This window comes from Phlebotomus papatasi, chromosome 1, assembly GCF_024763615.1.
Source record: "Phlebotomus papatasi isolate M1 chromosome 1, Ppap_2.1, whole genome shotgun sequence".
NCBI classification, from domain to species: Eukaryota; Metazoa; Arthropoda; class Insecta; order Diptera; family Psychodidae; genus Phlebotomus; species Phlebotomus papatasi.
This window is the reverse complement of record NC_077222.1, coordinates 7,165,156-7,191,753: the sequence shown is the minus strand read 5'-3', so window position 1 is coordinate 7,191,753 and position 26,598 is coordinate 7,165,156. Positions and strand designations below refer to the sequence as shown.

Here is a 26,598-nt window from a genome sequence, read left to right as displayed (position 1 = left end):
ACTACTTCAAAGCTACCCCACTTCCCCCTACAATGTATTTTGATAGATTCTCACTCATTTTTCTTAATAATATAATATAAAATGGGATAGATTTCACTCTTTTAATTTAAATTGCATACATTCAGAAAAATAGTACATTTCAAGTTCAAATCGGTTACCACGTATTTATTTCAATTTTAAGATTAATACCCAAGTAGCACTGTATGACAAAGAGTATGGTATTAAGGGCATAAAGACGTCATCTGACTGTCTTTAAAAGCACATCAGAAAATAGCCTAAAATTTCACTAGCTTGACAATAAAGAAAATGGAAGGGAAACGTTTTTAGGCTTCGCACACATTGTGGCTCCGAACACTTTAATATCTAACATTTAATCACAAATTTCGTGAAACACTTAGGTTACACCTAATAAAGGAATATGGGAAAGATATGAAGTGTTCGAAGCCAGAGTCTGTGCGAAGTTTAAAAACCTTCTCCTACAGTGCTTGCTCTATTATACAGATCGGAGTTATTCGGATGACATGTCTTTTTAATTATTCTTTCTTTAAAATTTATATTGTACACTGATAAAAATGAAAGGATCAAATTAGATTATATTCCAACATTTTCAAAAGGATGAATCATATTTGAACCTTTTAAATTATCACTAATGTCTCTTGAAATTATCTGTGCAAATTTATCACGTTAGATTATGTTTTATCACGAACTTGTTACTGATACTATATTTTTCTCATCTGAGCGAACACCAAAGATAACTTTATAACTGTTTTTGTTCGTTTATTTCGAATGTAAATAAGTATAAAAACAGCGACACTTACAAAAGATCCTCGGTGATCCTTTCATTTTTACCAGTTGGATCAATTTGACCCTTTTATTTTTACCAGTGTAGTCCTACAAAAATATGTTGAAAAACATCTTGTATTTATGATAATAATTTTTGAGACTTTGACCAAATTCCAAAAAACCCATCCAAGAAGCGGACATTTGTCATTTTGTTATTTAATTATCTGAATAAGAAAACGGAAATTGTATGTTTAATGTCATAGCATTTACGTTGCGATGACCAATAAAATTAGAATAGAGTATTCACTCTTAAATTTAAATCTCTCAAGTTCAAATGACCGACGTAAAGATTGAATTGAAAATGTCTAACGTGAGGTTATCTTGAAAAATTTATTTAACATTTACATTAATTGATAAAAACGAATAATGCAGATTAAATAAAAAAAAACAATGCAAATAATATATCTAACTCAATGTGTGACGAAAATCGATATAAAAGCTCCAAAATGAATCACAATCGATTCAAAAACCATTCAAAAAGGAGAACCTTTGACACATTTTCTAATTAATAGCATCATCTTCATAATTTTTAATCACTTATAAACCTAAGACTTAGCCTTAATCTAGGATTTAGCTCTTTGTCCTAGGTTTCCTCCGAGGTCAAAGCCTCCTCATAATGGCTTGCATGTTTTTCCGGGAAATTTAATTCATTTTGTCAAAAAAAGCTTGCGCAAGGAGTAAATATTGTTCAAATTTTAGCAATATAATCCTCACAGACTTTAATTTACAAATTGATTGGCGTTCTAAGCAAAATATCAGCATTCAACGGTCAAAACTACCAATTCGGCTTCCAATAGGTGGTAATCAGAGTTCTCTTTTTTTGAAAGTCTTTAATTATTCTGAACTATTCCCCACTTTTTCTCATATGATGATTTTCAAGGACCTTGAATATAACTACTTAAATACGTCAGACTTACTGCATTCATATCAGCGTCGTCGTGACTAAGTTTTGCTACTTGGGTAGTAGAATCAATATTAAGAAACATTTACTATTATTTTGCACAAAGCCTCTCCCAGGTCATTTTCAGGTCAGAAAATTAACTATTTGGTCAGTAAAAATTAAAAAAATGATCCGAAATCTATATCAAACCAACAAAATGGTTCATAGCTCTTTAATTTTCGCTTTTCTAAAAATAATTCCGTATTTTTAGTCATCTATAAATTACTATTTTGTGTTTAATTTATATCACTGACAGTTTTTATGTCTATACTCTGGCCGGTTTGATTAAAATTCTTTTTAATTTGCTGCATACTTTAAATTTTCTAACTACAAATACTTTTTCGAAAAAATAAATAGAAATATCGTGGGAAAAAAATACATATTTACAAATTTTCTTGTTATTAATTCTGATAACGTAAAATTTACCTTTTTGTTACGTTAATTTTTATAAAATATCTATGTTACAACTGGAAAGCAGAAAGTGTTAGATACATGTCTAGTCCATTTTTAGTAAATTATATTTTTTGTTCCGATTCACATAGTAATTTAAATTTAAATCATATGTTAATAATTGGAAAAGAAAACAAAGCAAAATTTTTCTTTTTTATATCTGTTTTTTTCGTTTTTGGTTTTTCATCTGTCGGTTGTGGTAGTAGAAATTAAACGGTGAAAGATATGGATTTTGCATCTTCGGTAACTTCTTTAAAAGACGATTAACACTATAAATTTTAATGCAAATTTTACAGATATGGATTAAAAAACATGAATGATGTTCCCTTCATCAGGTCTAGGGGAAACTGGGGCACCACCAAACACTGCGATTTTTTAATCAGATATTCGACTTCTAAGGACAAGACTTATAGAAATTTATAGGCATTATAGAGATGCTTGTCCACTAAGGAAATAGTCGAGATAGTCCAAGTAGTTTAGAAATAAAAAATAGTGTTTGGTGCTACCCCGTATTTGGTGGTGCCCCAGTTTCCCCTACAAAACGTTTTGAATTAATTTGGTTACACTTACGGCCTCTACTATTGAGAACAGTTTTATCAAAAATTGCATTTTTGACAGGATTCTGGCGCTTCTACCTACAATGTTTACTTAAATTGCTTTCAGTGTAGAGGTCTTAAAAAAAACGATTTTGACATTTTCAAAGCACACTTACATAGAATAATTAGGAGGAAAAAAGTGTAACAAAAATTATTCAAAACGTTTTGTAGGGGACATCGTATTTCCGAAACGTGTTAACGAATAAAAATAAAAAGAAGCGAAAACGGTCTTAATTCGTTCTCACCAATTACTGCATTCCACCAGACCGTATACTTAATCGAATATATTACTTGACATAAAATATTAATATTAAATATTCTAAATATTCTTTTATCTAAAAGATTTCTAAATCCTTTTTGAGCACTCTAAAACCTGAAACCAAAACTTTTTAACTTAACAATAGAGAGAAAAACCTTATTAATATTGTTATTCACTCTTGAAAATCATGTATGATATTTTTTTTAATTTATTCCAAAAAAATGTCATGAAACATGAAAACAAATTTGAAGATTATACGACATAAGCAATATAGTTGCATAGCCGTGAGATATGGTATAATTGTGCCGGAAACTCAATACATTATTTGGCTTTTGTCGTTTGAATGAGTAGTAACTTGCAATGAAAATAGTATAATAAAATCTATTGTGTTTTTCTCAGCAATAAAATTAGACATGTTTCAGAAAACTAACCGGGAAAACTCTATGCGTTTTATTATGTATTATGCGACTCATAACTTTCTTTGGAACAAACATTCCCAGGTGAAATATAAGGAAAATTTAAAGTTTGTACATGATTGCAATTATGGCTACATTATTGTCGGTATTTTAGAGGGAAAATTAAAATTCTTTCACACTCATGTGCTGATTTTTTTTACCACCATCTGATATATTAGTAGGGACTTTGTTGCAAAGCGGAGAATGTAGAAATTTTATCTATCTACGCACCTGAAATAAGTAAGATAAAATAGAGTCACGTTTTTGTGCATTATTGCATATGTGGAAAATGTTATTTGATATTTGGGATTTGTAGTAATTATTTGATTGATTGACTTTGATATGATACCACAGCCGACATTCTCACGCTTTTGTGACAGAATTGCATAAGGGCAATATAATGCCCGTTGGAGAAAATTCTCCTTTAGATTTCCATTGCACAATGATGTCCAAGAAAATGCAATGTTGCATTGAATTTCACCACCCACTGTCATTGAAATTTGTTCACAGTTGCGAAAAAAAATTGCCGAAGTGGGCAATAATTATGGAAAATTGCTCGCACATTTACTTCTACTTTCCTTTTGAATTTCATTGAGACGCTCAAAAGGAGATTTTGTGGTCATTACAGGTGACCAAAAGACTGACTAATGATTGACAGCTTAAGATAAGAAACCGCGAAGCATTACACGTGATATGAATATTTGAAACATTTTTTCTTAATTTGTAATTAAATAACACATTGCAAGAAATGTTATTTTGGAATGACTTTTGTTTAATAACGTTATCTTCACAGCTTTCATTTCATAATTAGATGCATAAATTTTGAGATTTTTTTACTCTGAATATTATAAAGTTAAAAAAAGAAGCTTTAAAATTATAAAATCACAAGAACTTTTCATGGAAAGAGTACAGTTTCAGTACAATTTTATTTTATTTAATTATTAAGAGAAGTGACAAAGCATCCGACCTTTGAGGAACGCTTAAACTTGTGACATTTGATGCCCTAGAAATGATCATGCTCACGAGTTTAAGCGTTGAGCGAACTTCTTCATCATTTCGTCGTTGGTATTATCGGTTCAAACAGATTTAAACACCTTACATTTTTTCCAAACTTGCTCAGAATTCAAATAGAGATTAATTAAGGGAGGGTGGGGTAGTTTCACTCATGCATTATTTTCGGAAATAAAACTGTTTAGGATGAAAAAAATTTATTTTGGAATTCTCCTGTATATTTTCAGATATTCAATACTCAAGAGAAACTATAAAACATAGTTAGTTCAAAAATGATTCGTATTCATTTAGCATATTAGCCCTGGAAAAGTCCAGCTGTGTGAAAGTGCCCACCCTTTCCTATCGATTCAATGTATTTATTTTAAACAGTTTAAAACAAGGGTTACGTGAGTAACAATAACTTAAAGAAACAGCATAATTTTTCATTTTCTCGTTATAATAAAATAATATTTAATTTAAGCTTATAAAAACATATAAAATTTTTGGTCTTTTAACTTCTTGCAATTGTCCATTTTTAACTTAAATTATAAATTACAAGAAAAAAAAGATTTTTTAAAATTATTTCTGACCATTTTTATTTGCATGATCGTTAAAAATTTTAGAAATGCACAAACCCTTCATTTGTCTCTCAAATGACATAACTTGAAAATATAACCGGATTAAAAGAAATTATTTGAACGTATTTGAACATTTTGAAAACTTTTCAAATGTGTCAAGAAACTTTTGACCGATAAAAAATGATTGACTTTTGGAAAACATTTTTTTTTCAATTAGTAATTTAGGGGTCCAACAAATATTTTTGATTAGAAATAAAATTAATTAATTTTTTGAAATGTGTAAGTAACATCTATGGAGTACTCGCAACTTATTTGCAAAAAGAAAAATTTAAAAAGTAAACCAAAAAAATCAAAGTTTCTATCGCTAATTTCTCGATGTCAAGAAACTTTTGACCAATACTGTATTCCTTCTTATCAGATGAGTTAAATTTGTACATAAACAGGGAATTTTTGAAAATTAAGAAAACAGAAAATTTTATTTTTTGTACAATTTTATACAAAAACTGCAAATTTTTGCGTAACATCACGTTTCGTTTTGTAATTTGTAATCAATGAAACAAAAAAGAAAACTAAAAAAAAGGCCTTCAAGAGTCCAATCTTAACGGCTCAATTTTTAAAATCCTTAAAAGCTTAGAAATAACTTTTTTATTATGTTGTAAAAAAAAATATTAAAAAAAAAATTGTTTGTTAATCTTGTTAACCCATATTACCCCTTAACATACTACAATATACTACAATATCAAACTTTATTAATTTCTTAAAATGTGCATGTAATATATTTTTCAGTATCTAAATTTTTAGTTTTTTTTTTCCTAGAAAAATTTGTTTAGTATCCTCCCCTTCCACGATCTTTCATTTCAGTCGGTAGGTTTAGTGTCAAAGAGGATCTTAAAGTATCACAAAATAGAGCACTGTCTCTATGTCTTTGATCCAACATCCAGTAGGGGAATTCCGTAACGATATGACAATTGTCATATGACAAATTTAAAATTTGTTATGTGGTAAATTCGGATGAATTTATCGAAAATCAGATTTAAATCGGTTACAAAGAGCTTCATAGAACTCCTGGTAATGGCTACTCAATTCTCATATGGCTTAAATATTCTCTTGCTCCCGAGTTTACCACGAAAATTTGTCTTATGACATTATCATATCGTTACTGAATCCTCCTACAGGAACGTGGACCATTCTCATTACAGTATGGTGCATATTTTGTGGAATACATAATTCTTCTAAGACGAGAATCAGTTCAAAATGAACGAATAGGCCCTCAATCAGTTCAGTTTTGTTCGGGAATCCAAGACCTTTCAAATAAATCCAAACAATCTCCACTTGGTTAAGAAATACGCTCTTTAAAGCTCATTAACCTTTGATTTTGAAAAAACGTTCCAATGAATAACTCAAAGTTGGTTTGATACTTAGTTACTCAAGCGACGATCTGTAAAACTTCGCAAGAAAATTCACACATTTACAGAATCTTTTTGAAGGATCTATGTAAATTTTCCAAGTTTTTCACTCATAGTTCAAAAAAAATTACTTAGTCACCCTTGGTTTTTAACAAAATCTTCTTTTTTAATTGCAAATATATCTATCTTAAATTTAGCTGAAACCTATTATAAATTTTCATGTCGTTTATTTGTAGTATTTTTGAATTTTCGCATTATTTCTGATTATATTTCAGAAAATCTAAAGTTTATTTTTAATATTCTTGTTTCATGATCAGTTTAAAAAAAATATTAGGAAATTTATTCGCCGCTTCTTTGTAATTTAAAGTATTTTTCTTGTTATCTGAACGCTTGATAAATCGTATTGGACTCGAGAAATCAAAAAATATAGTTTAGTCGAGTGAGTAAATTTGAAAATGTCCAAAGAAAAAACTAGGGGGAGGCTTTGAACTTTCGCATACTAAAATGATGTTCAAGTTCAGTGATTTTTTCTGACTACCATGCAAACCGTATGGATTCTCCAACTATGCCAAAAAAATGTCTTACTTATAAGGTTCATAATCCCACCAAACATAATCCCAGGAAATCCTTAGATTTTCCTCCAGAGGAAAATGAAAATTTAATGGCGATTTATCCGATAGATGAATCAAGTTTCTATTATCGCACACGATTCACGCCATCATTGAACACCCCATTTTCACCGTAAATTTTGCACCGGACACTAAAAGTTGCACATCATTGTTTAAAGGGAACTCTAATCTACTTGATTAACCCATTTTTATAAGGAATAAAACATTTTAATATCACTTTTTTGGAACTTTTCTGAGAGATGTTTTATTGACATTAAAAACCATTTTTTTGCTTGATTCTACGAGAATTTCACTCCGGAAACGGTTAAATCTGATGAATACTTTCTTGAAAAGTCCAAATATCACCAAATTTACACGAATCAATAAGTTTTTAAAGCTAAAAATTGACTAAAACTCTGCAAGCGAGAAGACTACACAAGATTCCACCATTCCTCCACGGAGCCGGATATGCACAAAAACGTTTGAATGTGCATCATTGAAGATTTCTCTGTTCCTGCAGCTGCAGGAATCGGGATTTAGCTCAGATATTGAGCTTCAGCAGGTGAACAAGCTAAAATTTTCACAAAACATCTTCTTACGGACAGTTTCTTTTCTTTGTCATGCAAAACAACACAATAGTGAGGTTATGTCAAAGATTGTCAAAAACCAGTTGTAAACTGTATGAGCTTATTACAGATGTGATTCTTTCATTGCACATTCAGTTTGTGCAAGCTTGAAAAATATTTTTATATCAAAGAAATGCAAAATTGCTTAATAATTACTCAACTGCAACCTATTTGAGTCAAATTACTTCTTGTTTATCAATTTTACGATTTTTAAGTTTTCCTTTTTAGTGATGGATCAAATCGGTAGATTACAATAGATGTGAATATGAGGGATCGTATCTAAAATGAAGTTTCCTGGAAAATATCTGAAAGAACCCCATTGCAAAAGAAAGCGGAATAGGAATAACAAGCGAAAAATTCCTTGGAATTTTCCACTATTTTTCTATTTTTTACTTCCGAATATTAAAGAAATAGCAAAGATTACGAGGATTATAATATGTTTTACTAAATCAGCAATAACGAATTAACACTTTAAGCAATAAAAAAATATTTTGTAAAAAAAAATAATTTTTTCGAAAATATTTATTAATTAACATAAAAACAGTATTATTTTAGGTTGGCGACCTATTTAATGTAATCACTTCATTATTATCTACACGAAACGCAGTGTCGCATAATTAATTATATTATAATTGCCACATGAATCACTAGAAATGTTTGCGGAAGGTTTGGAAACAAATTCTAAAAGTTGCCGCAACACCATTTTATTTGTTTCACCTTTCAGAAAACTAGTGGAAAAATCCATATAAAACACTATGGAAAGATAGTGGAAATTTCCATATGTTTTTTCCAGCTTATCCCGCGGACGTTTCACGTGTGAGTTTCCATATAAATCTTCCGCGGAATATCGCGGAATTTAACGCTGGAATTCCAGCATGTCGTACTAGTAAATTCCATGGAGCACTATGATTTCCATGGAATTTCCGGCTTTAAATTCCATAGGAAAACTTAGTGGAATTTTAGCGTCAAATTCCAGCGAATTTAGCCATTTGGACGCAAGTTTTCCATTGGAATTTTTGCGGAATTTTGCTATGGGGAAGCCAGTCTTCTATTTGCGATCGATGAATCTGAGTCAAGTTTGTGAATTTTGTTCCACCCACAAAAAGTGCCTGTTCAGCCTAAAAGATTTTTACTTAAATCTGATTCCTAATAACCCTTCTACCCTCTGTGATAGTAGTTTTTCAGAAAAGTGATATTAATTCTGCACAATCGTATGAAATATTGCACAGCAAAATTACAGTTTTTGACCTGTTTTTATTTTTTGCTTCCTGAAACTAGGAAAAAAGGATTAGACTCTCAATTTTTTCAGGAAAGATGGGATTTAAGGTTAGCTATTACAATATAAAGCCATATGTCAGATTCATAAAGGAATATGGGAGAAATATGAAGTGTCCGAAGGTAGCGTATATGCGAACGATCAAAGCCTCCCCCTACCATGTACAAAAATAATTTAAAATGAATAATAAGTACCCTTATAGCCACTGAAGATAAGGTCTATAGGGGAAAGTACTCCTCCATCGAACGTTGATGCTTTTGAATAATATATTTTTTTTACTTTTCCTAAGAGATTTCCACATGATTGTCACATAATTGTCAATAATTGATAATAACCTAACTAATATTTAATAGAAATGTTTAAGTCTCTTAGGAAAACTTAAAGAAAATTTTCGGAGGGAAGCTCCGTCCAATTTTCCCACGATTAAAGAAAATTCACATTATTCGAAGGCATGAACGTTCGAAAGAAGAGTACTTTCCCCTATCAGTGACCGAAAGCTCTGAGGAAGATTAGAAAAGCGTTTCAATCTTGAGGTTACTCGATTCCCACTATCACCGAGAAATCTTCAAACATTTGATAAATCATTAACTTTTTAGAACAGCTCTGTTCTAAAAATAAATTATTTTGTTTTGTTTGATATTTATGGACCGTTTAAGCGTTCAGATTTGCAAGCAATATTCAATAAAGAAAATGTCGAAAGAAACGCTATAACTTCTTTGGTTTGAAAAATTTAATCAAGTTTTTTCTTATAATCCTAAGACTTAAATCCTTATCATTTTAATTCAAAACTTCAATTATTATAAGGAAATTAAAGACTTATTTACTATTAACGTAATGGAAGAAAGTCAGGAAGCTCTGCAGCATTAAAACTGGATCGCAAACATGTTTTGCAATTTGTTTATCATATTTTTTAATATTTGTGCAATATCAGAGACGAAAAGTGTCACATTTGATCTCCAATAACATCTAGCTTGAGGCTCAAAAGCTGTCAGGAAAGTATCGAAAGTCGATCAATTATTTAGAGATACTGCAATATTGTATCAATTTTTGTTAATTTACAAAAAGTTCTTTTAATAAAAAAGTGTCTGAATCACCATCTTTCTTGGGTTTGTTGTGATTATATCACTTAAGCATATTTAGACCATTTCGGATAATTATCATAAGCCTTATTTCATGTGTTTTTCATGTCCAGCTGGAATAGTTACACCATATCTGATTGGATATTGAATAAGTTTGTCAGACAGTTGAAATATTCCATAGAGAGAAAAAAATCAAAAAGCCAAAAACAACGAATAAAGTTCATAAATTATCCATGGGCGAGTTCCTTATTGTTGCGAAATGGTAATCTCTTTAATGATCATGATTTTTTACAGGTAAAAGTATACATAGTACCAATTTTCTGTTGATGCATGAAAGACGTACAATTATTATTATTGATCTCTTTACCAATATATTTTATTGGTTTTTAATGTAACGTGGAAATGGGTTTGAGAATTTCGATCTAGAGGCGGTTATTCCTCAATGTCATTTGGTTCTTGTTCCAATTACTTATCGGGTTCTCACATTCAATTTCAACAATTACTATTTTAACACATTCCCTCCGATGAATGAAGGTAGGAGTATATATATGAAATTAAACTTCACTATAATTGGGAATGAATGAGAAGAGAATGTGGCGGGAGATTTAATAGCTATGATATAAAACATTCATTAACATGGATCAATTGAAGAAATTTTCAACTTAAGATACATTTTTTTTCTCCATTCAATCTGAAAAAAGCGCAGCAATATTTTTGGTATTTACATTTGCAATAGAAAAAAAAACATCGTCCCAATTCTTATGTTGTTATTTAATCTCCGACTAAGATGCATCTTTCAGCATTATGAGAATTGAACAAATTAATCGCCTTCCCACTGTGCGAAGGTTTTCCAATTACAAAGAAAACATCTTCACGCAGACACTTGACTCGTTTAACATATTGCAGCATCTCTCTATTGCTATTATTTTCTGTCTAATTAAATTGAATTATGCATGGCGCACTTCAGCATCAGCTGTTGCGGCTATGCCAAATGAAATTGAAAGGTAATAAGACACGAGAGATCATAAAGACCATCGGAATTACTAACTTGCACTGAAAATGCACATCTCGTGTTACATTTACTTGCGCATTTTCTCAATATCGCTTTCGTTGACACACGTTTTTCCACATTGCATAAATATTCATGACTTTTGAATACACGTTAAATTCACCTATTGCAGTTTAGAAAAACCTCCGTGTGGCTATTTTACTTCATTTTTAATGTTCCATAAAATTTGTTTTATCTATTGGTTTCGACTAACAAGTGATGATCGTTAAATGGAAAGAGCGGAAAGACGATTTTAAATTGAGTTTTAGATCTTTATGATCAAGTTGGATTGACTGAAATCTAAGGCAATCCAGGTTTGAGTCTAAGTTAATCATTGCTAAACATAGATCCAAGATTTTATTTTGATCTTAAAATAATACTGATTAAACTGGTTTAAACCCAAAAACATAATACGGGATTCAGACCTAAATCGTATTCATAAGGCTTAACTTCACTAATTTCTTATCAGTCGAAAATTTTTGGAAAATTTTGACTTAGAAATGGATTATCAAGGAGAATTAATCTATTTGAATCTGAAGAACTAATAAAATTGGTTGCAATTAAAGATTTTGAGACCTTCGGAAACTGGGCTAAACCTCTAGTCTGAAGACGGTCTAACATTAATGTAAGCCAATAAGATCTGAACTTAATACCAATGAGGGCTATATTAAGTTTCTTGGCTTTGAACCTATGACATGTTTTATACTTAAATTATAGCCAATTTAAGACTTATTCAAACCCTACACGAACTTTAGACCTAGGACTTAGCAATGTTACTTAACTTCTTTATCAGAAAAAGTTTCGCAAAATTTTAACTTATTGAATATTACTGTCAATCCATTTGATATTAAAAAATAATAGGATTGCTTAATAGAATTTTGAGACCTTCGGAAACTAGGTTAAATTTCAAACCCGAAACTTGTGTTATACGGGCTTCAGATTAGAGGTTAAACCTATTTTCCGAATGTCGTGTAATCCTAAATAACAAGCAAATTTAGTGTTTTCTTTAAATCTAATAGAGCACTTGCCTCAAGTTAAAAATTTACGAAAATCTTTTTAAGAAATTTATGAAGATAAGTCATACCTACATAGTTACATACACACTTAGATCAGAAGATGGCTTAACAAAAAATTAATGAAAATGTGGATTAATACTCATTTCTTAGCTTCTAGGCTTAGGCTTAAAGCAAAACCAATCAAGACTGAAATAAACCAGTTGTATTTGTCACAGGTCGTACAAAATTTTTGAACCTTTGCTTTTGATTTTAATTTATGTCTAAGCTTATCTACTTGGATGTGAGCATCGGAATTGAGGAAAACGGAAAATACATTACGGATTCATTGCAATGATTTAATGTGTCATAGATTTCAGTATAAAATAATTCTGAATTAAATTTATAAGTTCTTACCCAAGAAGCAAAATAGGTGCCTTATAGAACCAAGTATTAGAAAAGCCTGTTAGTGCACTTGTAAAAGACTTAAAGTGAAAATTTTCTGTTGAAATTCCTATAGAAGCTCTTAAGATCTTTAAGAGTGCATCACTTTACTTATAGTAATCCCAGTGATGAAACCAAGAGCGTTATAAAAAAAATTTAGATTTTTGGTTCTAGAATGCCTTACTTAGGGAATCCTACAAGACTATATTTAAAAAAAAATTGCTCCTTGGGTAGTTTTGACTTACGTTAATCGTGAGATAATCAGGCTATAGTTACGGTAGTTGCTATTGTAGTATTGAAATAAGTCTGTGATTATCGTGGGTGGACCCGACAACCAGGCTTTGCTTTAAATCTATGCCAATCAATTCTGACCCTAGCTTCTTGTCTTGCCCCCAAGTCTATGGTAATCATCTTTAGCCTATGTTTTAAGCTTTGATTTAGGCCTAAGTTAATTATTGCTAATCCTAATGAATTAATGATTTGAATGTGTCGTAGCTACATGGCAGTAACTTAACCCTTTAAGGACGATTGGGTCACCGGTGACCCAAAAATGAAATTTTTCCAACGGTCATCTAAAGCAGTGTTTTGCTCTAAAAAGTCAGAAAAAGTGATTTTTTCTGACCCCCGATTTTTGACCCTCTCGTCCTTAAACCTTAAAGAGTTAAGCTGAAATTTAAGCTAATCAATGCTAAATATAATACGGAATTTAAATCTAAGGCTCAGCCATATGGCTTAACTTCCCTATTTTCTAAACAGTTAAGGCTTTTTTTGGAAATTTTTGACTTAGGATTGGATTATTATGGGAAAATTACTTATTAAGTTCTAAAAAAATCCAATGAAACTGGTTGCTACATTTCGGATTTTTTCATATACGGGTAATAGGATAAACCTCTAGTCTGAAGACCGCTTAAGTCTATGGGAATGATGTTCAAACATTCAACCTATGCCTTTGATTTAGTCTTAAACAAAATATTGCTAATACATATGATAAAACGACCTGAATGTATAATAGCTGCGTGGTTTTAAATAAATCTAAGCAATTCTGTACAAACCTATAGGTTCTTAGCTTTTATCATAGCTTTACATCCTTCTTTTTTTAATAATTCTATAAAAACTGATATATACTGTTCATAAATCAGAATTTTGTCAAGAATTAGTTTGATCCATAAGGCTTATTCTAAATTTAAAAATTCCATAAATTTTTGATTGAAGTCCGGATTTATTAATTTAAAGCATGCAGAAAAAATGCAAATAAAATTCAAGAGAAGCTAGAGGTGACAAATGATCGGTTATCTGAATAAAATGTCTGATAAAAGAATAAATTAGAGCCGTGGTAAAACCATTAAAGTGCTAATTTGTTAAATATATGCTGATACACATTTTATTTTGTATCAAATACTGTCTCGCATGAATGAATTTGACCGGTATTTGAGGAAATTGCTCATTCAATTAACACAAAAGCTCACATTCAAAGTAAGAATCGTGTGCTTTAAATTTGAAACTAGGCGGAATTTTAATCAATTAACTTCCCCAAAAAAAAGAAATTTCTCATGTCGTCCAATATCAAGATATTAACTTGCGTTTACCTTACAATTGGTGTACAATGTGTACAAGACGCTAATAAATTCTTATACTTCCGACTTTCATTATTGATTTTCCTATTGAGCAAACATAAATGTTGCAGCTGAAAATACAATTTTGTCCTAATTTGCAGATGAAGGTGCCGTTTCTGCTTCTGGTCGCAACACTCGGTACAGTTCACAGCATAAACTTGGGAGAAGCATCATACAGTATTGTGCACGATAGAGGGGTCAGGAGTTACTTTTCCAGGCCATTCGGCTATGGAAAACCTAGAGGATATGCTGGAGGATTTTTCGGGTGAGAAACTAATTAATCTAAATTCCATATGATCATATTGGTAAATGGAGGACAAATGTGCCACATTCCGAAAGAATAAACATTTATTATTATGTTACATATGCTACAGTGAGATTAAAACGACTTTATTCGACACAAAGATCATGTATAATTCGTTTTATTCATTTGTTTATTGACACCAAACAATTTTCAGCAGCTTATAATCCGCTTTAAGTCGCTTTTCAAAAGTTAATAAAGATTGTACTATCGCTCGTAAAACCATAAAAGCATAATGGTAACAAACAGAATTGATATAAAAATATCAATAAAATATGTCAAACTTATATAGTGCGGTAATTAAATTAAAGTTCCATCTAATGCATCAAAAATGTTTTTCTTGATCATTAAATTGGCGGCTCCATTGAAGATTTCTCAAAAACTGATCGATTTTTTGATCATAAAATTTTTTATCTTTTATTTTATCTCAAAGCAAAACTGCAAGGTTCTTTAGCAAAAGAATAATGTCAACCAATAGAAAGTAATTGCATGAGGTTGGTTCATATCTCAATGCTACTGGTACATAATTTTTCTTTCGCCAAATGTACTTGGATTTTTGATTAATGTGATGAATAGCTGATCAATGACAAACTTTTAAAACATTTTTGATTGCCTTTGGGCCTCTTTCTCTATTTTGGCTAAGATTTGCTTTATTTATCTCTCAAATCAAAATAAAATTAATTAGAATATGACTTTGTATTGCAAATGTTTTTATTTGAATAAAATTCAGAAGATTTTTAGAGGTTATGTTCAACTTAACCTTACATTCCAAAATAACCTCAACTTCCTATAGGAAAACTTTAAAATTATCTGCAAGGAACCTGATAGTGTTGCACATTTTTTATATTTAAGGGTTATTAAAGAAAATTCACTAAGTAGACAAGGTTATATTTTATTAGAAAGTAACATAACCTATCAAGGTATACTGGTTCTAACTTCTAAATTCTTCGTTTAAAAGCATTGCAGAGCCAAATCTACAATTTTTAAGCTTAATAAAGCAGTATAAAATACATTTAAATTAAGCTTGATTGTCTCATTTCTCCAAAAAGTTCATTTGAAATATTTATGGTTATGTTTAACCTAACCTCAAAAATTTGAGACAAATTATAAGAGACAGAATGTACAAAATCCTCTAAACTGGAGTCTAGAGGATTTTTTGATAAATAACCTGTATAAAGAAATGAAATAAAAGCATTTAAAAATTCCAATCGCCAACCCCAAAAACATAATAAAATTTGGTACAGTCGAGTTCCTCAAATTTGAACTCCTCAAATTTGAACGACGGTTGCATTCAAAATGTAAAATATGAGGTTATGTAAAAGAAATTTTGCATGGAACCTGAATTAGAAATATTTTTCTCTGCTGTTTCCTAAATATTGTCGTATTATATTAATTTCCTCAACAAATTCCACCTATATAACAATAAATTCAATCGATAAAAGTCTCTGAAGTTATTTTCCTTAATTTTGGAAAAGTGAATTTTACATTAATCCCGTTACGTTTTTGAAAATATTGCTCAAATTTGAGGAGTGAGAAATGTCATCTACACCCCCCAAATGTTCAAATTTGAGGAACTCTACTGTAATTTAATTTTTTAGGAGTTCTTAATTTTCAAATAAATCATATTTTTTAAATCATAAATGCGAGTTATAATTCCCACTAAATCTGGAAATTTCCAGCCATGAAGTGAAGTTCTATCTAAACGGATATTTCAAATATTTAAGGTTATGTTTAGCCTAACCTCAAAAACCTAAGACATATTTTACCTGATAAAATGAACAAAATATTCTAACTTGCAAAGGAATTTTAATTAAATAACCCAGATAAAGAAATGAAACTGAAGTAAAAGCATTTATTTTTTTTTTATTTTCTAACCTCAAAAACATAATAAATTCCAACCTTTTAAAATATTTTTCAAGTTTTTCTCAATTCAGAAATAAATAGCATACTTCATAGATTCAAAATACAGTGCCCGCTTTGTTATTCGGATGATTGGGAGACAATATGATAGATGTCCGCTTCTTTTAGTTTTAAAGAAGATTAATAAGAGATAATTAGACAATTCTGTGCTATTATACTTCATTTATTAAACAAAAACATCACAAAATAATTCATTTTCATTGCTGAACACACATATATACAAAACCTCAAAATTATTTTAAATGTAACCGTCGATAATTCGTCCGGATTACGCCGATCCGGACTAGAGAGCGGGCACTGTAAAATAAAAAAAATTAGGTTTGGGCTAGATCATCTCCATGGACAATCGCAACATAACCTAATCTTTAAATAAGAAATATTAGCGACTTAGCTTTTTATAGGTTAGAGTCAAGATAACCTCAAAATCCAAAGCTTTTCACGGAGAGAATGATACTTTATTAAATTTAGCTCAAAGGATTCACAAATTAAATAAATTAATGATATTCCAGGCAATCATTCGCCCAGTCAAATCCCTTTGGGATCTCAGGGGATGGCAGTGCACCATTAACCACTAAGAAATGTGGAGTCCCACCTCAAAGCTGCATCCGATCGCAGTACCGAACCTTCAACGGTGTCTGCAACAATTTAATAAATCCAGGCTGGGGAATGGCTGCTGGCAGCTACTCCCGACTCTTGTCCCCCAAATACGGAGACAGGATGTCCTCACCGACGCTCTCAGTAACTGGTGAAGAACTGCCCAATCCCCGTGTCCTCTCAGTTGATGTCTTTGGAGAAAGGGACATCCCAGATCCAAAATTCACTCTGCTCAATATGCAATGGGGACAGGTGATCACACACGACTTGAGTCTTCAGTTTGGTGGTTCCCAGGCCCAGAAACACTCCACTTCATGCTGTTCCCCTGAAGGACATGTCATGGAAGGCAGAAATCTTCATACCACCTGCTATCCAATTATTGTGCCACCTAATGATCCAGTCCACAATAACTACCATCAGACTCTCTGTATGGACTTTGTGCGGACGCTAACAGACAAAGATGTGGCTTGTCCCCATGTCCAGTTCGGAGCTCCCGCTGAACAGCTCACTGAAGTCACGGCGTTCATGGATCTCTCACTTGTCTACGGTAACAGCGATCAAATGAATGCTGGTCTTAGGACATTCTCTGGTGGAAGGATGATCACTGAACAGCGTCATGGACGTGAATGGCCTCCACAGAATCCCAACGCTTCCACTGTCTGCACCATGTCCAGCGGAAATGAGCCTTGCTACCTCGCCGGAGACTCCCGTGTTAACCAGAATCCTGGACTCACATCCCTTCAGTAAGTATAACAAATACTAAGACAGAATACTATCCTCTGATGCCTTTTTCAAAATTATTGCTTCTTGTGAACGTGACGTTATAGGCCTTCAGACCTAAGCTATAAGGTTTAACTTCTCTGATTTCTTATCAGTGGATTTTTTGGAAAACTTTGACTTAGAAATAGACTATTAAGTGGAATTAATCAATTCGAATCAAAATAGCAAATTAAATTGGTTGCTATTTAGGATACTGAAACCTTCGGAAACTAGGCTAAACCTCTAGTCTGAAGGCGGTTTTAGGCAATATTTTCTATCATTAAACCTTTGCTAACGAGGCAGGTAATTTGAACAAATTTAATTTGCTATCAGAACATGCAATAGTGACAAAAAAAAAGTGTATGGGATAACCAGTAAAATGCCCTTCGGCTAATAAATGCAGCTTCTATTGGGATTGCTCGTGCTTCCAATTATATTTCAGCTTTAATAATATTTTACAGCAGTCCAATTGAGTTCCACTTCTTGGCGACTAAAAGTTTATGCATTAATTGTTTGGAATACAAAAGAGTCGCGGGGCTTATCAATTAAGGCCTCTACATATTTTGAGAGCAATTTTCGTCAAAAATTGCTTTTTTGAAGGAAATCGTCTGCACCGTAGAAACGTCAAAATTCTGTCAAAAAGGCAATTTTTGAAGAAAATTGCTCCCAATGTGTAGAGGCCTTTAGGAAGCACTTGGCTTCATGAAGGTACTCTTTCAAACTTTTTTCGTATCGAAAAATAGGTAACTAAATTAAGTGCAGAATAATAAACGTTGAGTAGATTGCGAAAAACTGATTTTTCCATCAATCCTTGAACCTCAGAACACTTTCAAAAAATAAGATATCTTCACTTCAAGGTAATCTTCCTTCGATATCTTTAAACTTTTTCTACAAAGTTAAGGGAATTCCAAGACCTTTCATTTTCGCCCTAGATGATTATAATTAGTTAATTGAGAACGGAGCTACAATCACTTAAATACCAAAACCAGGGGCCCATCAAACCTAGTAAAAAGTGAAGCTATTTTTCAGTTTTCCTTGTAAACATTTTGCAGCCATTGCACTGCGACTTAAACAAATTTGCTCGTAGTTCTTGTATTATTTCGGCGAGCATTATCAAATTTGTATTTTTAGATAGATTTTAATGCACGATTTCGAAATATATCAGACTGATAAGTCAATTCTCATTGGAAAAAAACTTGCCAAGAGTCTTCAGTGCCTCTATGCAAAAACGTATGGAAAAATGAAATGTCGAGAGGTCCCTGACCAAAACGGAATCATCATCATCATTTTCAACCGCTTAATCCTATTGGTTCTTAGTATTATATATCTGGCGGAGGTGTATGCAATCGTAGCTCTTCCGATGTTCGCCAGAGAACTCGTTCTTGGGTGGGTCAATTACAGAGCCACTGATGAAGACCCATTACCAAGGGTTGAAACCTTTGGCAAAAAATCGGAGTCTTTTGATTTGAAAAGAACGAATTCTATGGCGAACACCGGAAGAGCTACGATTGCATAGCCCTATTGGGGTCGCGGGCCCATGACATCTAAATTACCAGCCTACGCTTGTCAATCCTCCGCGACTTCAGGAAGATGTTGGGGTTCGATTCCAAGGCAAGATTCTGAATTTGATTCAGCCACTTTGTCCTAGGCCTGCCTCGAAGTTGACGCTTCCTCACAATGGCTTGCATAGCTTTTCTGAGGAATCCCAAAACGGAATGAGTAGCTAAATTTTAAAGGAAAACTTCAAGGCTTTGACTAAACAATTAGATCCTTGCAAAATAGAGTTAGGACTGAAATAGACTCAGGCGGATGCTCGAAAATATTTAGCCTGTAAAATTTAGCAGATTTTGAAGGCCTAGGATCATCGATTAGAGGTCCTTTGGATAAATTTCCTTTATAACATTTTTACTTCCAAGTTAAATATTCTCAAGGATTAGCCTGAGTATATTTGGGGCAGATTTCATTGCTTCGTGGAAAGCCATACAACGTTTTTGATCAAAGTTGTGCCTGGAAAATTAGACATCGCGCCGATTTTGATAATATTTTCCTTCATTCTCTTTTCTAATTTGTGTTTTGGAAGACAAATCCCTTTCTTAAATAGTTACACTATATAAATAAATAATATTTAATAAAATTTAATACGGAGATTTTAAATTCAATGACCATTAAGATCTTTGTTTGATAGAATATTCCAGCGCCTCTATAATAGGTATTTTTTCTATAGAGTTAGTTTTGAAATATAAACATTATTTCTCCAGCAAGGGTAGCTATTTCGGGGCACCTGAGCCAATTTAGTCAAGCAACCCACGAGGAACCCGGAGAAAGCACGGGCAACTCGTTTTTGAGGAAACTCACGGGGAACCTATATATTTTTTCAGAGAACCATTGGTACTCATACATTTTCATGTATAAAGGGATAGCCGACGGTCTGGTTTAACTGAGCTAGGATTTCAGGACAATCTGTCCTTCCGGTGAGCGTCGAAATTTGTTGATAAAATCCTATGAATCAAACACATAATTTTACCAAATGGACAGATTCTCCTAAAAAACCTACCAAATGGTGATATTGTGTGTGTGATTCATTGGATTTGATCAACAAATTCCGACGCTAGCCGGAAGGACAGATTGCCCTGAAAATCCTAGCTCATACAATCAATGATGATGGACTGGCACAATGTACTTTGAGAGGGACTTTCCGGTGTTCGCCAGTGAAAAAGGTCACCCTAAGATGGACAGGTCTACAGATGAAGAAGGTCCACATCGGGACCGAAAGCTCTGGGCAAGACGAAAAAAGTGTTTTCATCTTAGGGTGACCATTTTCACTGGCAAACACCGGAAAGTCCCTCTAGCTCAGGGAATTTACGGGGATCCTATACATTTTTCATGGATCTCTCAGGTCCCATATTTTTTTCAGAGAAACCTTGGAAAGTCATACATTCTTTAAGGAACTCGTGCGGAAGCCGAGAAACCTGTACATTTTTCAGGGAACTCTTAGAAAGCCCATATATATTTTTTCAGGGAACAGGGTACCTGTATTTTTCAGGGAACCAGGAGAACTGATGTTTTTCAGGGAACTCGGAGTACCCAGTTATTTTTTTTTTTTTTTGAAGAACCGAGAACTCAGCCCATTTGAATTTCTTATGAATTACCTCTTGATCTCCAGTTTTTTAAGCGAAATCAATACTCTACGTCTCTTCCTAACAAAGAAAGTTAATTAACCATCCATGATATAGCCAAAAATTTTATTTAATCATTTTGTCAAATGTGTTTTAAGCAGAAAGTCTTCAGCAATATTTGACTTCTCATTACATCGAAAGTTCATTAAATTTCCGCAAGAGGCGCTGACATAGCTCTTTGCGTCATAAGCGCCACTAGTGGATTTTAAGCAAACTTTCCACGATCTGAGGAGTTATACAAAAAATGTCCATTTTCTTTCTATCAGAATCATGCTCCTTACTGAACATAATCTCATCGCCGATGCCCTGGCCCACATCAATCCACATTGGGATGACGAGAGGATCTTCCAGGAAGCCAGAAGAGTTGCCATTGCCGAATTCCAGCACATTTCCTACTACGAATGGCTCCCAATTTTCCTAGGTCAGAAGAATATGCGGAATAATGGATTGATCTATGAGACAACACCAGGGAGCTATGTGAATGATTATGACTCAAGCATTGATCCACGTGTAATCAATGCTTTCGCCACTGCTGCCTTCCGATACTTCCACACGCAAATTGAAGGAAGACTAGAGTAAGTTTCTTCCCACGATTTGCCTGGCTTTTCTGCACATTTCCAATCACTCGTAATTAGTTCAAACGCTAAAGAGATCGCGAGACAAGATATACTTTCTCATTTCCCCTACATTTGCATATATTATTATTGTCCGTAAATGGGTGCGAACTTCTTCTATTTTTTTCTTTTACTTTCTGGATGGAAACAATGGGTTAATTGATCGTAATATTGGTCTGGAAATTCACTCTTTTTCATTTCCACTTTTCCTCCTGACTCAATGATCTTCAGAGAATGCATGATCACCTGTAAAAAGGTGTTTGAATATGCAGAGCATGCAAACTCATTGAATGCAATTGTAGCATAACTCTTAAATATGGTTTTTTTTTTTAAATATTCTCTGGAGAAGAAGTAAAAAAATGTCTCTAATTCAAGATGAGAAAAATTTTTATTCAATTGACTATCATTGTTTCTCCTAATTTATTCATGGTTTTAATTGTTTTCCCATTACTTTCATTTATATTGATTTATAAATTTATTATGGAGAATTTCATGTGGAAATAGTTCAACTTTCGCAAGATTGCATTTCATGCTGCAGATAAATTTGTACTAATTTTCACTTGACTTTTGCTTTTACTTTCAATTGCGTAAAGAAAAACTGCTAAATATATCGTATTCTCGATCTTGACACGCTATTTCGAGTGATCTAAACTGACCCTTGAAATTATTACATTTTAGAAAAATGGCTCATATTTTGGGTCAATGACGATGAACTTGAACTTATTCAACAAAAAGAAAACCTATCACGAAAAAAATCTGTGCTAAGATTAAATTGATCTTTTTAATTGTTTATTCATCTTTTCGCATAAAAGTTTATTGTCCGAACATCGTGCGAGAACGGCTTCTTTGAGACTCAGTGACTGGCTCAATCGTCCCGTTGTCGTTGAGGCTGAATTTGATAATCTCTGCCGCGGAATGGTTACTCAACCAGAGGAAGATACAGACGATAATTTGGACACTGAGGTGAGTTCAAAGATCACTGACCAAACAGCTTCTTCTTTTAACACATTTTTCACTCTACTCGATAGATCAAGCACTTCTTGTTCCGACTGGACAATCCAATTGGACAAGACTTGAAGGCGATCGATATCCAGAGGAATCGAGATCATGGTCTCGCAAGTTACAATGACTTCAGAGAGTTCTGTGGACTCAAGAGAGCCACAACTTTCGAAGATTTCCTGGATCTCATTTCGCCAAGACACGTTGAGAAACTCCGAGCTCACTACACGAGTCCCGAGGACGTTGATCTCACTGTTGGTGGATCTCTGGAGGCTCACGTGGCCGGTGCTTTGGCAGGTCCAACCTTCCTCTGTATCCTCACTGAACAATTCTTCCGCACCCGTGTTGGAGACAGATTCTTCTACGAAAACGGCAACATCGACAATGCATTCACAAGAGGTAAGTTTACTCAAATTAACCATTTATTTCTTGCAAGGGATCTTAAGGTGTATCACTCCTAATATTCCCTCAAGTAACAATCTGGCAAACTATAAGGGAAGGCTTTCAGACTTTGCACACGCTCTGCATTCGAACACTTCATATTTTCCCCATATTACTTTGATGAATTTGACTTAATTTATTTTTTTATTATTGAAGTGTTCGAAGCCACAGTGTGTACGAAGCTTGAAAGCATTCCTCTATATTCGTGGAAAAAATAATACTAGGACACAATAAAAAATTGAGAGTGTAAAACATTATTATTATTTAACCCTTTAAGGACGATTGGAACACCGGTGTCCCATAAAGAAAATAATTTTTCTTGACTACCCAAAGTTATATATTTTTTCTTATGTTTGTATAATTACAAAGTAGAAGGTTGGAGGAATTTAGAATATTTTTTGAAATTCTCATTTTAAAAAATTATTTTAATTATTTTTTATACTTCCAATTTTTTTAAGCTAAATCGTTTTGGATAAAGTAACTACAATACTCAAACGTAATATTTTTCATTAGACTGAAAATTATTATTCATTCACAGAGAAAAAAAACGGGAGTGCGATTAACTTTTTTTACTCATAGCTTTAACACCTTTTAGATGTAAAACTATATCAACATTTTTTTATGTTGATTTTATAACTTTTTAAGGGCAAAATTAACATGAAAAAGGGTAACTTTAACCCCTAATACACCTAAAAAGCATAATATTTACACTGATTTCGGATCAATAATGCAGGGTAAAATAAACATGTCTTCTAAATTTTTTACCGAAATCAGGTACACTTTATTACGCTCAAAATGTAGAACGTCGGTTAGGAAATGTTTCAGATTACATAAAAATAAAATTTTTATGTTAGTTTTGGATTCCTCGTTTTGATTATTTTTTGAATATAATAACAACAATAACTATTATTACAATAAATATATTTTCCTAAGTTTTTATAAAGAAACATATCATCTGGGACATAAACCATAAAGAAGATAGGACAAATGGATCTTATAAAATACAACTTTCCAAAACAAACCAAAATTCCATTACACCCAAATTATGAATAAATGAAATCCACAATAATTAAATAAAAATCATTACTAAACGTTTTTTAATCCAATTTTAATATGGGTTTATTTATTTATTCATTTTTTGAATCGCCACAACAGGATTCTCATTTAAAAAATAAATAAATAAATAAATAAACTTGAAAAATAAAAAAAATAAATTAAATTAATTTATGGCCCTAAAATGGGTTTGTGAGAGAACTTTGGAAAACGTCGGAGAACTTTTCCATCAAATTTTCTTAAAATCTTCTACTTATGTCTTACAAAAAAAAATTAGGAAGCTGAGGTCAAAGTGGGACTGCTAATGGGAACCGGTGAACGGTGGGGAAAGAAGGGTCAGCTTAGAAAATTTTAGATTCTTCCCACTAGGAAACTGACTCTTCGTTCCCGGACGTCCACCGGTTCCCATTAGCAGTAGATAACCCGTCGGATAACATTTTCAAAGTGGAACATTCGGTCTAATCCTTTTTCTTCACTTTGACTTTATTTTGCCAAAGTTTAGATCATAGATAAGATCTTCTTCAGAGCCTATTAACTGGACCTATTATCTCAATTTTTAGGTATATTTTTTCAATTTCAAGCTTTCTATTTTTTCTCAAAAAAAAAAGTTAAAAAAAAAATAGAATTAATTTTAAATTTATTTAATGTATCCAATAAAATGCAAGTAATCTGACTTTTTTTTCATTATTCTGCCTTTTCTTATAAGGATATATGTTCAAATGTCATATCCCAAACTGTGAAAAATAGTGTTCCAACAAGTCAGAATACGATTTCTTAAAGTACCAATAAGTGTTCCTTCGAGCCTACATTGAATATTTGGAGGATTTTTGAAAAGAAAACTGCAAAACAGTTTTTATAACTTGTAAAGAGCACTTTCGATTCCTTTTTTACTCAATTTCACGACAGTTTCTTCTCGGGAAAATTCTTTTTGGTCTCTTTAGCAGGCTTTTAGCTTACGAAATCCGTTATGTTTATCAGGTTTGAGTTTAAATTCAATTTTTAAACACATATCGGAATTTCCACTGAAAAACAACCCATTTGATTTTTTTTTGAGAATCTTAGATGGAAATATTCCCGTATTTACAAATAATTTGAGATCATAAAAACGGACGAGAAAATTAATGGTGAATTTTTAGCAGATAAGCTTGCAGAAATCTTCCCAAGAAAATTACAAAAGGAAATTCAAACTGTTCTTGTCTCTTTTCCTCAAAACCAAAACAAAAAAACTATTTATTCACTTTCTGAAAAAAAAAACTTATTAAAAGTGTATCAGATATTTAAACCATTTAAAATTATCAAAATCGGATTTAAATAGAACATAATTTGTACAGATTATTCGGGTAGATTCCGAAATGTTTTTAGACTACAAGAACGTTAGTTGTACATTTCGTATAAATCTATCAAAATCGTTCAAATCCGTAAAGAAATCGACTAAAGAACAAAATTTCCTTGAAGAACAGAAGTGCATTTTTCCTTTATTTTTAATAAGGGATTTTATTTATTTTGTAATCAATAAAATCCTGTTTTAGTATATTAAGCTCTTTTAAATCGTAAAGCTAAATCGCAACAAATACTATAATATAATAATTTAAGTTTTAATGAAAATTTTAAAGTTTTTTGTTAATCGTTTTTGATTTGAAAATTGATTCAAAGGACACTTTAATTTTAAACCTTTAAAAATATCTTAAAAATAAATTGAGCTGAGCTTTTTCAATGTTATGAAGCTTAATGTTATGATGCATAAACCTCTAACTAAAAATGAGAAACTAAATCGCTAAGAATTTAGCTTAATTCTTCAAGCTCTATTTAAATCAATATTGTAAGCATTATCGATTTTTAGCGAGGTTTAATTAAAATTGAACTTAATATAGATTTCCAACCAATTAAAACGTATTAAAAATATTTTTCTGTATAGAACAATATGAATGAAAATTATATTTCGTAGTATTTTGTCGTAAAATGAATTTCTTTATAAAGATTTTATGCACGAGTTTATTCCTAATCAAGGAAAAAGAATCTTTACAAATATAATTACACTGAAAAAAAATCACAAAATTGTTTGTAAATGTTTGCGAATTCCCACTGGGAATTGACGAAATGCTTGTAAATCGTATAATTCAATAAAACGGTTGTAAAAGCTTGAACTTTTTTCACAAATATTGTTCGTAATGATCACTTGACAAGAATTTCTTGTACTTTTGCAAACATTTGTTCGTAAATGTTCCTATTAAATACACAGAAAAAAATATTTTGTAAAAATGTTTGTAAATGTTTGTGAATTCTTATGGAGGACATACGAAATGCTCGTGAATCTTATAACCCACAAACATGTTCGTAAAAGTTTTTACTTTTTTCACAAACATTGTTCGTAACATGATCATTTGACACTTTTATAAACATTTGTTCGTAAACTCACAAAAAATTTTACAACTATTTTTTTGTGCGTTTACGAACATTTACGAAAAAATGTTCGTAAAAGTACAAAAATGCTCCTCAAGTGATCATGTTACGAACAATGTTTGTGAAAAAAGTACAAAA

The 26,598-nt window shown here is 32.0% G+C and overlaps 1 protein-coding gene across 2 annotated transcripts in view; it reads left to right on the top strand.

The window, feature by feature from the left end:
• The window catches only part of LOC129798632 (peroxidase-like), a 42,807-nt gene that overhangs the window by 13,090 nt on the left and 3,119 nt on the right, over positions 1-26,598 (top strand). For both annotated transcript variants that reach the window (XM_055841881.1, XM_055841882.1), the window contains 5 exons: positions 14,305-14,468; positions 16,934-17,761; positions 21,220-21,528; positions 22,380-22,530; positions 22,596-22,965. In XM_055841881.1, the coding sequence (XP_055697856.1) occupies positions 14,305-14,468; positions 16,934-17,761; positions 21,220-21,528; positions 22,380-22,530; positions 22,596-22,965 (1,822 nt within the window). The remainder of the gene's footprint in view (positions 1-14,304; positions 14,469-16,933; positions 17,762-21,219; positions 21,529-22,379; positions 22,531-22,595; positions 22,966-26,598) is intronic.